The sequence below is a fragment of the Apteryx mantelli genome, chromosome 5 (genome assembly GCF_036417845.1).
Source record: "Apteryx mantelli isolate bAptMan1 chromosome 5, bAptMan1.hap1, whole genome shotgun sequence".
NCBI classification, from domain to species: domain Eukaryota; kingdom Metazoa; phylum Chordata; class Aves; order Apterygiformes; family Apterygidae; genus Apteryx; species Apteryx mantelli.
In genome coordinates, this window is record NC_089982.1 from 72949428 (window position 1) to 72962642 (window position 13215).

Consider the following 13215-nt stretch of genomic DNA (forward strand, 5'->3'; position numbering starts at 1 on the left):
TGAAAGTAGGTAGGGCTTACTGGCTTTTTGCCTTCATGAAAAATTCCAAATAATGGTCTGCAAGGGAGTATGCCTCCATCTGAAATGATTACCACTAAATTGGTAGTTTTAAAGAACATGGTAACCTCAATCTGACAGAGACATTATAGCAGTAAATTAAAGCTCCAGTCTTTTGGAAGTGGAAACTCCAATTTCTGTCCTCTGACAAATCTATTAATTCTCTAATTAAAAAAAAACACAGAGATCTTTTTCTACTGGAGAGCTGTATGTCAGTATTGTTACTATGCATGGACTTGTAGTGATTATAATTAGTGGCATAGACTCCTCTTGCTTATTACACTACTTCCAGGATCATTCAGAAAGAAAAATACACTAACTTACAAAGTATTGAAAAACGTTGATGCTTTCCATGAGCAGTAAATGCTGTCATTCTCCGAAGCTGTTAAGTAACTTGCAACAAACTCTGACACAAGAATTTGCTGTGAATCGTTTTCTTTTTAAATTCATAAACAATCCAGACTGCCTTTAGCAGTTTGAAAAAGAAAAAAGATGCAGCTGCGTTCATAAGCAGGTCAAGACCAACGGAGGTCTATATGAAAAAATGTGCAGATAATGCAGTGCAGGAGTTTCCAAACTGTAGTATGGCCAGCATTGCTAGTAAACAAATCACAGCAGAGAGATGGCTTCTGTGGGCCTGTTCAGAAGTTGACTTGAGCTGCAAGACACATGCTGGCACAAAGGCAGGCAGAGCCAGACAGCTGATGAGAGTGGAGGCAGACAGGCAAGACGACAGTCCCGGCTTGTGGGCGTGGGACTGGCATTCCAAAGTGCAGGATAGAGACTTCAGATCTTAGTTTGACAATTTGTGATAGGGAGAAGAGGTTGGAGGCGCGGCACAGAATTAGCACCCACAGTTGCAGCAGCAGAAATGGGTATAGGCAGCAGCTGCTGTCATGGCTAATGATAGTTTGGGTTCTTGTAAAGCAGAGCAAATGTAGTTTCTATATATTTGCATCAACCACACATTATGACAGTGAGAATGGAAGATGAAAAATACAAGGGACTGACATAACTTGGAATGAATGCTAATGAAAAAAATTAAACCCTATAATCATTACTGTAACAGCCATCTAAGACCTTAATGTAACATAGTTGTTGTAAAACAAATACAGTGAAAAAATCATCAGAACTATTCATTTTAATTTTACTGACAAGACCTTATTCTTTTATATGTTCCTTCCTAAATTGAAAAAAACCCTGATTTTTGAAATTTGTTAAAACAACTTTCAGAAGTTTCTCCATGAACATAAATACATTTTAATCACTTATCTTCAAAGGCCTTTTCATGAACTGACAACAACCACTTAGTGAGAAGATCTTAATTAGACATTTTTGATTGCAATTTTTATTATGAACAAAACAAAAATATATATGAAGAAAGAGACTGGACCCAGTGTATCAGATAGTTAAAGTTTTCACATTTATACTTTTAATATATTCAATATTTCTATAAATTCAGATATTTTAATCAGGGATTTTTATAAAAGTATACCGATGTAGTTTCTTGGAACCACTATGCAATTTTCCAGAACAGCATAGCATCTACTTGAAGAAATTTTCACTAGGTTTCAATCACTGTTCTTAAGAGATCACTTCATGGTATAAAACCTCCCTACCTTGGAAGGATTTTGAATTTGGTTAAAACCCTATAACTTCAAGTAACTTTCTCCACACAACTGTTTCTTACCTATTTGTAAGATTTTTTTTTTTAATTGTTTCTGTGACTGCAATATAATGCTCTCCTCCAATTTAGTACAATTTGTGAATTTAATGAATGGATAGTCTTTTATACAATCATGAAAACAACTGGCAAGATTTATGGTATTTAAGATGGTGTTTTAAAGCCATTTGTTTAGTCTGTCAGTTTTTAGTCCATGTGACATCACTTATATTGAATTCAACTGCATTACTAATTAAACATTAAAGTTGCTTTGCATATACAGTTAGCTCAGTCGCTAAGGAAATTTTCATTGAATGGGCAATATTACATATACAAGCTTGATAATACATTTTACAATACAAATTTAACAGGTTATAAAAGCCTGCATATACAAGCTATGGTGTATAAAGGGGATATCAGTGATGCCATCTCTAACTGTAACGTAGAACATTTATTTCATGGTGAGTTTTTGAACATGAAAATCATATTTGTCTTCTTACAATAGTTTCTGCAAAAATGCCAAACAACCCAGGTTTTGATAAACATTCTTACCTATAAATTATATCCATCAGTGGAAGAATTTTAATACAGTAGGTAGCAATTATTTTCATTGCCTCTTGAAAGTTGTATAAAAAATAGACATTTTCCATAAAATCAAAAAATAAAATATCTGAAAACAGATATGCAGCACTTCCCAAACATTCTGTGATAAGTTTAAAAAGGGGGGGGGGGGGGGGGAGGAATCCAGGAAAGTTAAATTCTGCTCTCACATACACAAACAATTTAAATTGAGACCAATGAACATAGTGTTTGCATACCTGACAGAAGAATTTGACTCAGTCTGCAAGTCTAAAATGAGAAGGTTACAAAAGGTTTGAAAATTCTTATTTCAGAAGTTTAACTTTGTCCTTTAAAACTCTAAATTTGGGATTATTACTGACTTTCTTATTAAATATGACTAGAATATCCTCTTCTGATTTGTGATGTTCGCCAGCTACTGCATAATACTGAGCTATAACCTGCACAAACAAAAAGGAACAGTTTTGAGTTAACAAGATGATTCATTCATATCACATTCATATCACTGAATTAAAAGTAGCAAGGAATCTATTATGCTATTAATCCTTGCGGAATTAGCACTGAATTTCCTCTGTATCCTAGTAAGCTCTAAAGAATATGTCCAGTTACCATACTATCAACTGGTGTTCTGTTAAATAACGTCAAACTTTTTCTGTTTATATGTGAAAGAATTTTACAAAGATAAGCATTGCAAAAAATTTTTACCAAAGTAGATTTAAAAAGTAATACTGTACTGTACCTTTTTTCTTAATTTTTTAATCGAAATTTCATTGTCTGGAGCCTGTTTCAGAACAGCTTTGATGATTCCTTTCCAGTTGAATTTGCCTACAACATAATTAGGCACATAACAGCATTATTAATATTTGGTATTTCTAGGCCTTCTTCCCTAGTAGGAACTAACTTTCAATCTACTAATTTTAGAACCAGCTCAGCTACCAGGACAGTTCATTGCTGTCTTTCTGACCCTACAACAGCAGAATGTCTTCAGCATAAAGGCAGGTAGGCTGTTTCTGAAAATTACTAGTAGGACAGCCATGAAGAACCAGTAACATACTACTTCAACAACTAGGCTCAGGACTGCCAAGGTAGCCAGAATAGCAGAAGCAACATATAAGGGAAGTAATTCAGCAACAAGTATACCTGTAACATAGAATGCTTTACCTGGAGCAGATATGTGTATGTTATGACTGAGGCATAATTTATTGCATGGCCTGCTGCAAAAACTGTGTATTTACATACTGCTTTAGCCTTTTGGCAAAATTATAAACCTATCAAATTATTTCATTATAACTGTCCAGAATCCCCCTTTAAGAATACCTTTTTCTGTTCCCACACTTTCTTCACTGGCATTGGTGTTTTCTTCCATTCCCATGTCTCCTGAAGTGTTTTCATTTTTCATTCTCTTTGTTGTGATATGAGGTTCCTCTATCAATGAAATAGAATAAAAATAAACATACGTGCAAAAAAAAACCTAGAAGAAAACTTCAAATGTGACTAAAAAAGTTTCTGTTCTTGTAACAGGAGGTTATATTTGCTAAGAGGTTCAGATTTTGTAAAAGGAAAGGACTGCGCAACCATAGTTTTTAAAAAAATTGTATATGTAATTTATGTATTACTTAAAATACTCTCCTAATGTAGGTTACTGAGCTTTAAAGGCATTGCAAAAAGTCTTCTCTTGAAAACAAACAATAATATAAGTGTAATGATTAAGATAAATACCTTCTGCATGTTTACGTTTGCGTTTCTTTACATTTGTTTCTTCTTCCATTTCACTTTGACAGCCATTTCCATTTATGTCGAATTCATTCTCCATACTTTCCTTTCCTTTTTTGGACTTTTTATTCTTTTTTGTTTCTGAGCTTGCTAGCTGGTTTTCTAATTTCAGTTCTTTTTTCTCCTTCTTTTTGTTCTTTTGTCTCTCTTCTTTTCTTTCTCTCTTACTTTTTTTCCTCTCAATTTTGTCATCTGTAATTCCATTTTCTTCTCCAATTGTTTTTTTCCCACTTTCTGCAGACTGGCCTTCTTCCTTCTGTTGTGGCTTATCTTGTTTTTTTTCACTTGAAATCTTTTGCTGAAAGACAGGTTATTACAATTTTTACATGCCTTTTTGACAGAGCAACTTTTCTCTACTATATCATTAATGAAGAACACTAATATCCTGAAATCAAGCAAGTTGGTTACACAAAGTGACACCAGCTATGTGGAAAACAGCAATACATAGTGTGGCTGATAAGTCTTCTAACTTAACAGCCTAAATGCTAATTACCTTAACATCACAAGAGAAATGTTATTTTACAACAGATATAATTTCTTGTTCTACTTAATTTTGTTTTTCAGTGTATCAAAATACATCTTACATTATATATCAATATATTAAATAAATTACTTAGACATTTAAATCTGCAATTCACAATGTATTTAAATGTAGCATCAGAATTTCCAGGAACAAAGATTTATGTGAATACCAAAAAACAAGAATAAGGTGACACAGAGCATTAGGTACTTCCTAAATGAAAATATTGTAGTTAGCAGGCAAAGACACCTCTCTGAATGACCACTGTTAATCACAACATCAGAACACAAGCGATAGGGAATGCACAGATCAAATAAATGTATATTTAATTTTTTTAATATGGATTTGCTATATTTAATTAAGGGTAGACAACTTTTTTGGATTTATGCAGACAAAATACAGCATATCACAGCAAAATACACCAGCCATTCCCAAATATACAGCACTTGAGTAACAATCTTAGTTTTGTCTTGCAATTTTCTGATTTGGGATATGTCTGAGACTACAAACTCTATTAATGCCTGATGTCAGCAAAGGCACTGCTGGTACTTTTAATCGTACTTTTCTCACCTTAACACGTGTGGATTTATTCCTAGGCTTATAATAATTTATTTGAAAAATTAATATATTAACAAACATTTTTATCTTTGAATTATTAAATCTGAATGTTAATGTGGCTGTTTGGAAAGAGAATATTTGTTTATATAAGCAACTTAATACTGACATTTTTCATGTCAGTATTCTCAATTCAATTTAAATTACATCTAAAATTTGTGCTTTTGAGTACATACAACATTTCAAACCATGTATTACAAAGCGTATATATACTCTTAAAAGTGGATTGAAAATGATCTGAGCCAGAAAGTTGATACATATTAAGTGAATACTGTATTCTATGGAAAATTTAAATTGTTTACCTGTATTTAAATAAAATAATTGTTCAGATTCAAGATTTATTAAAAGAAATCAGTTAAACTGAGAATGAGCTGTTATGGTTTTACTGAATTTGTAGCAACTCCATACTAATATTCTAGCAAGATAATATATGTGAAATTCAGTGCCCAGAGTTTATTATTCATTCCTTAAAAAGATGTATTTCTTCCATTCCTGTCCATGGTATATCGATTCTCCAAAAAAGCTACAAACAATAGACTTAATTAAAATCTTTGTCAGAATCATAAAATCAGGAACAGCATGATTAGCAAGAGATTTGTATCTAAGCTATGCCTGCACTCTTCCTCAAGGGATACTGGGGGAGGGGCAGTGTGTTTACATCAACAGAGAAGTCAGGTTTTGTAACAGCTTTCCAGTAGCAGTAATAAATCTAACAAAATAAAAATAAACCTATGAAAACTTACCAAGATAATTCTGAAATAGCAAGGAAGTAGATGTCAAGAAAGAGGTCAGCATGAATCCAGAATTTGGACACAGAAGTGGGAGGAATTCACACCACAAACTGGGGGACCTCATCTCTCTCCACTAACTCTATAAAAGGCTGGCTAAATTAGATGCTGTTAATTTCCTACTCTGATACATGTTAATTTGAGGCCAATAAAGGTCTGAAAATAGGTTGTTCTATTCCTTCTTAGTATATGGTAAAAGACTGGAACCAAAGATTAATAACAAAAACATTATTTTTTCCTTTCCTTATGTATTAGTAGCATAGCATAAAGTTAAATTAGCTTTCTGATTAGTACAATTTTGTCACTGTGTCCATGCTTGATCATAACCTGCCCAGTATGCACAGCTACTTCAGCAACAATATGCTCCACAATTTTGTAATTTAGTCTAGGTATATTACAGTGTAACACATAAAAAACAATCCATTGTAACAATACGAGACAATGTTTCTGCTAACAATTCCAAAAGGAGACTGTAAGGTTCTCCTAGCATTTTTGACTGCATTCTTTTTGTAAGATGTTGTACCTCTAACCAAACTTACATTTCTGGTTGCTCCAGAAAAAATATCCCACACTTGGTCTTGCAAAGTGCTGTCAGTGATTCTTAAGCTGTTCTTCATCCAATTCTGTGCAGGAAAAAAAACCCAACAGCTTAAAGGGTGTATCTCCTATTTTATCTTCATTACCATATATTTGATTCTTGGTGAAGTCTGGAAATCAATCATTCCTTCTGAAATGATTCATAGGGAGTTTACACTAATCTCCTACTAAACCTTTTGACTGTTTCTGTTAGTTAAAATACTAAGATTTATATTTATTATAATTTACTTATTTATTTATTGGACAAATGATCATGTTCCTAAATGGATAGTTTATTACAGAAAAGTAAAATTTAAACAAGTCTCTGAATGAAAACATTTGAAAGTTGTTGGGGCTATTGCAGGACTTCCTGCAATAATAAATGAATAATAAATGAAAACACAGCAGCAAATTTCTATTTATAGTATGCTCACACTATCATCGCTAGACCAACTTTCAGAAATGCAGAGTTCTAAGTAAAACCTAATGTGAAGATTTTTGCATTGGAACCAGAAGCCTGGGAAAGCTACACTAGTAAAGTGGAACAATGCTCTGCAAAAACTTTTAATCCTCCACTGCAACATGTCTTACCAAAAAGAAAAAGGCTTCTCAACATCATTTCCTTTGCTTAAAACATTAATTTTGTAAAAAACTATTCTAACCTTCAGCTCTCTAGCAGCGATTTCACCACAGCACTAATATGTTCTATTTGGATGATCTGGAAACAATCATGGTCCTCTCTCAGCCTCACAATCTGAGGCACAGAACAGAAAAAAAATAGGCTCACTTGTCAGTAATTCTTTACCCATACCACATAAAACATTTGGAATCTGCTGTGGCTGTGAAGCAAAAATTCAGTGAAGCATCTTGTGTGGGAGATTCAGTCAGAATGCTGAGCAACAGGAAAACTCCCAAAGAAACAGTGTCTTGCCTTTACAAGGCAAAAACAAAACCACAGTTATAAGAAAGCATGGCTAAGAATTTGGACACTCAATAAAAATAGCAAATAGAAAAAATGGTGTTAAAAAAAGAACAAGCTTACAAAGGGAGATTACGCTTGCAGGGCTCCAAGTCTGACAAACAACTCTATCAGTCTCTTGCTTATTTCCTAATGAAAATTACATACACTGAGGCCTTTTATGCAAGGAAAAATATTTTATAAACACTGCCTATTTGCAACATGGCTATTACACATCTGTTTACAGATGGTCAGATAAGCAATTTGTACAATTTGTTAACAAAGAGCATGGCACTTGCTAAAAAAGTCTATTTTTAAGTTCAATGCATGGATCACTACAAATCTCTCTTAAAACATACCTGAAATTTTACTTTTTTTCTTGGAATATTATCAAAAACACGCATTTGCTCCAAAATGTTCCGCACTTTAGGGCTGATGTTTGGCTTTTTCATTACTTCATGAATTTTCTGAATGAAGAAAACCAAAATTAATCAGGGAAGATGCAAAATGATCAAATGACATATGCAAGGTATGCAAGTCAGAAACACATGGGACAGAAATCACCTAGTACCCAAAGACTGTATAGCCTGCTGAAAGCGTACAATAAGCACAAGGAAAACACTAACCTTTAGTTTTATCATAAGAGCACATAAGTTTCAAAGTTATCTGTACAAATATTTACAAATATACTAAGTGAAGGCAAGAGGACTGCTCATCAATGCTTACAACTTGCAACCTGAATAAAAACATTTTTAATACTTAAAGTAACTATATCATATAGGGGAAATTTGTACTGTGAAAAGGACAGTACTATTAACAGGAAAAGACACTGTCAACTGACTGGCTCTTGCAGACTTCTGGAGTTAATTGTGAAAAGCAGGTTATCTTTGAGGTCACTGTTTGAAATACACTTCTTTACGCAGCCCTGCCAGCTTCAACAGCCATTAATGCCCCTACAGGCCACTCAGGCTTATTCCTATGCTGCTTGTGCCAGCACAACAGAACAACGGAGGAGGTTAGGCCAGGGCCTCGTGGCAGAGTTACTTAAACCAGCACTGCTGCTTGGGGGAATAAAAAAAGTTCATGCTATACTCTGAGCTTCCCCTGACTTAAAAATGTAGCCACCGGACACTGGAGAGCTTCCTGTAATTCTGATAATCTGCTACTGAAAGGTTTTGTCAAACTGCCAGACTACCTAGACAAGGATGCTTTGTAATAATCTCTCAGCTACCTGTGTAGAAAGCACTTACTGCAGAAGGCTAACAATATTCATTGCAATAGCATCCATATCGGGCTGCCTTGGAGAAAAGCACTCGGACAACATGCAGTCTCAACAACGACACTGATCTTGTTGACTTTAGTGGTATCATTCATATGCCCTGACTATGCATGTAGCTCAGTACTTTGGTGGATTGTGTTCTTAGTTTATAGCAGATAATTATGTTTGAGATACTAACTGCTGTCAACTGTACCACTAAACCACACAGATAATGACACAGGATCATGCAGTTCAAAACTTATATCTACTTATTAACATCACTGCACGTGTAACTAATATATTGTCCTCTCTGTAGTTGTGACCTGAAAAGATTGCCAAAATCTTCCCTTGACTTCCCAAGAATTACTTCTTACTAAATTTGGGGCGTTTGTTTTTACCTCCTTTTTACATCATGTGACAAACACTTTTTCCAGAAAAAGAATTAATTGTCACCTCCAGGCTCCTAAAAAGCAGAGCTAAAATGCATTGGCCTACTCCTCTCAGGTTTAGGGCCTGCTACATCTGCAATGCTGTCACCATAAAAACAAGGCCAGCACTTGAAGTGCTTTATCGTTGGGGCGCTAGGACTGCCCACTTTTATTTTCTGACTGTTATTTAGGACATGCATTATTTTTTAAGATAAAGCATGCTGGGCAAAACATATGGGTTTAAAGAAAGATATAGCCTTAAGATGCATCACGTGAGACCTTAACTGAATTCTGGAAGGTAGTAACTGTCATACCAATTTTTAAAAAAGGGTTCTGGGAGGCTGTGAAATTTCACCAGGTATAATAGTAGAAACTACAATAAATAACAGATTCATTGGATAAATACAATCTCCTTCAGAAGCATCAGTGTGGCTTTTGTAAAAGGATGCCCTGACAAACTCATTTTCTGAAAAGACAACAAATCTGTGGATAAAGGTGATCTAGCTAATTATATCTAATGGGGTTTTTAAAACATATTTGAGATTTCCTTCCCAAAAACTTTTAAGGAAACTAAGTAGCCATAAAAGGGTAGGTCTTTGTACAGGATAAATAACTACTTAAAAGGATAGGACAGAAGGGGTGGGAGAAAATAGTCCTTCCAATGGAGATTTTCCTGCAATCCATGTTGTTCAACATATTTACAAAAGATCTAAAAAGAGGGTGGGAAACTTTTCCTGATGATATGAAGCTGTTTAGGATAAGGACTGTGAGGAGTTTCAGAGAGACCTTATGAGAATGAATGACTGGGCAATAAAGAAGTGAATTAAATTCTACAAAAATCAATGTAAAGTGACATGCATAGGAAAAACAATCCTAACTTCACATCTAAAATGGCAGGCTTGAAGTTAACAAGTAGTGCTTAGAAGCAAGATCTTGGATGAGTTCCATGAAAACGTCAACACAATGATCAGCAGCAAAAAAGTGGGGATGAAATGCTAAAGATCGTTAAGAAAGGAAGAGAGAAGGAAAAAGAAAACACCATTATGACACAGTAAATCCATGATTCATCCATATCTTGAAAAGTATGTGTGCTTCTGGTAACCTCATCTCAAAAGGGAGACAGTAGAACTGGTAAAACTTCAGAGAGGGGCACAAATGACCAAAGATATAATTTACATCTGAAGAGTAAGTGAGCAGGATAGGACTTCTCAGCCTGGAACAGAGATGATGGGGTAGGGCAGGAGGGATGTGTGACAGGTCAACAAAAGCGTACATGGCATGAAGAGGGTGGACAATGATCAATGCCTCTTTGTATGCAAGACTCAGGGGACATTAAATGAAACTAGTAGGAGGCAGATTCAAAACAAACAAAAGGTATGTTTCTTACAAGGGTGAGTAATAGACCTGCTAAAGAATTGCCAAAAGAATGTTGTGAATATTGGGAAAAAGGGATCTTTGGTCTGATGTAGTATAGCCCCTCTTAAGTCTTTAATAATTAGAATTAATAGTTATTTATTATACCTGTATATACTACAAATGTTACCTGAATCCACTCCTGTTGTTTAGCATCTCCTTTGTTAGTTTTGGCTTCAAAATCTTTACCACCATATTTCTGGTCTTCACTTATGCACTTCACATGGTCCTTGTAATCATCACCCCTGAACATAAGAGATTTTTAACTGTAGTTCACTGAAGTATTTAATTCCCTCAAACTATGTAACATTTAGGTAATCAGTAAACTGAACTTATAGGTGACATCATGTACATTTAAGCGTCAATACTGTCAACACACTTATGTGAGTAAAGTTCAACATGCTTAAAGTACATGCTTACAAGACTGCTTACATTTCTGTCACATCAGAGCCTTCAGTGGAAATTTCTGATATGCAAAATGAGATCTGAGTCTTCAGTAAACTGATGCTTTTATTTGTGAGTCTGTAACTTTTGTACATTGGTACATGTAATATTTGCTTACCTCTAAAAAAGCTATTAGCAAATGTTGGTGTTTTGCTGCTCCCATTAATAGACACATTTTAAAATCAGAAAAATATATTAAAAAATGCTTGTAAAAGCCTAATTCCTAGACACAGATATAGTATTGTAGTAGTACAGTTAAGGATTTTTTTTTCTGATCAACATGTCAGCGCCTCCAAAAAAGGAATTCATAACACAGATCCTAATCTTTCGTTAATGAATTACTGAGTATAATAATTCTTTCACAGGACAATCTCATTTTCTTACATAAATTAATTCGTACATTCATATTTTGAAAGCAGATAGTAGCGCTGCTTTCTTCTGAGTTCGGAGAAGTTACAACCATGTTTAGAATGTTGGAAGCTACTGCCAACCTCACTCTGCAGCAGCAGAATAAATATCAGTTGTTGATGATCAGAAGCTGAAAGTTCTGTCACTTATGATTGTAAAAGAAGAAATTGCAACTCTGTTTACATTTTCTTAGTTTTTCTTTGGTCACATACCACAATGGGTAAAAACAGCAGCTACTAACTTCAAAGGGTCTGGAGTCACACAGCTGTTCAGGCTGCTTCCCAGTACAACGCTTTGGAAACTTCCAGTTTTCCAAACCACAAAAAGATTTAAATTTTAGTATGCACTTGTGTGACATAATACTTAAATTAATATTTAAGCAATGATTATGTAGCATCTAGCAATGCCCAGAAATAGGATCGAATCTGCAGAAAAGGTCTTAATGTGTATACTCAGGTGGTACCACTGACTGCTTTATCTATTGCTTATGGCTTTCCCAGCAGCAACATAAATTGTTATGATTCTTGTCAGCCTTCTACCAATGTCCAAATACCATCAGGAAAGATGGCAAAAGCTTCTTTACTCTTCTGTTCTGGAAAAGTAAATGTGAGTTTTGCTGCACATCTTTCTGCCAGTGGAGGAAAACACCAGAAGCCCTTGTTCATACTTAGATGATTAATTCTGAAACCATACAATTAAACATGAATACTTTTAAATTCAAATTTGAATTATTCAAAAATCGACAAATTTAATTCTAATATACCACTGGAAAAACTTATACTGTGACAACCACTGTTGAGTGGGCAAGGTTATTTCCCCTTGTTTACCTACCAGAAATCCTTGCCACAATCCATGCAAGAAAGGCAGTGACAACTTCTGCAAATGTTCACATGTTTTTCAACCTGTGCTTTCTTCACCGACTCTCCACATGCACTGCATGTGAAAACTACCATTTTAGTGAGTCGTCAGTAGCTTCTGTAAAGATGGATGCAATCTTCTTCCTCCCCACACAAGTACAGTCCTAGAAAAACAAAAAGGAGATACTTGTTTTAAAGCCTGAAAGAAACATTTGACAGCTCAAGAGAAATACAAAGAATAGTGCATCTGCTAACAGAAAGTCTAAGGAGTTTGATTTTGCACATATAAAAGTTAACAAGCTAACATTCATTTTGTCTGTTAATTTACCCTGAATGCAAGTGTAATCTATCCTGAAACTAATCAATCCAGGGTCAGTCAAGTCCCTGCCTGCCAAATCTTGCTGCCCACCTTAAAAAAAAAAAAAAAGAAAAAAAAAGAAACTTATTGCTATGGCTACCAAAACTCCCATCCTTCATAAAACCTGGGTAAACTTAACTCTCCATTTTCACATGCCCCAGCTGTGCTTCCCCCAACTCTCTTTCCCCCGCCCGCCTCGCGCCGCCCCAACCCCCCCGCTCGCAGCCGGGCCCCAGTCCCGCTCCCCGCCGCCGGGCCTGCCCGCGCCGCCGCCCCGGGGCTCCCCGCCGGCCCGCTCGCCCCTCGCCTCCGCTCCTCGCCACAGCCACAGCCCCCCCGTCGCGCTCCCCGCGCCGCGGGTCCCGTCCCGTCCCCTCACCCGCGCCGCGCCACCGCCTCCAACCGCCGCCTCCAACCGCCGCTCCAGCGACACGCGCACCCACCGCCCCGCCCTGCCCCCTCCCCGGCGCCGCCCGCTCCGCTCCGCGCCTGCGCCGCCCCCCGCCCCCGGAAGCGGAAG

General features: G+C 36.1%; 1 protein-coding gene across 2 annotated transcripts; it reads right to left on the reverse strand.

The window, feature by feature from the left end:
• Nucleotides 1–1382: 1382 nt before the first annotated feature.
• Nucleotides 1383–13140, reverse strand: LYAR (Ly1 antibody reactive). 2 transcript variants are annotated; one of them, XM_067298231.1, is made up of 9 exons: nt 13075–13140; nt 12312–12501; nt 10759–10873; nt 7889–7996; nt 6535–6618; nt 4019–4370; nt 3617–3724; nt 3039–3124; nt 1383–2739 (listed from the first exon to the last, which is right to left on the reverse strand). In XM_067298231.1, the coding sequence occupies exons 2-9, from the start codon at nt 12431–12433 to the stop codon at nt 2605–2607; spliced, it is 1110 nt and encodes a 369-aa protein (XP_067154332.1). In that variant the 5' UTR covers nt 12434–12501; nt 13075–13140; the 3' UTR covers nt 1383–2604. The 2 variants fall into 2 exon arrangements, with proteins under 2 accessions (XP_067154332.1, XP_013815397.1); XM_013959943.2 differs by lacking the exon at nt 13075–13140 and adding an exon at nt 12666–12738.
• Nucleotides 13141–13215: the final 75 nt, after the last annotated feature.

Excerpts from the sequence above, each read along its gene's own strand:
- LYAR (XM_067298231.1), bottom strand. The coding sequence starts at position 12,433 with ATGGTAGTTTTCACATGCAGTGCATGTGGAGAGTCGGTGAAGAAAGCA. Across the intron at positions 3,725-4,018 it reads CAAACGTAAACATGCAGAAG|AGGAACCTCATATCACAACA; the intron begins GTATTTATCTTA and ends TTTCATTGATAG. Across the intron at positions 3,125-3,616 it reads AAGTGTGGGAACAGAAAAAG|GCAAATTCAACTGGAAAGGA; the intron begins GTATTCTTAAAG and ends ATTATGTTGTAG.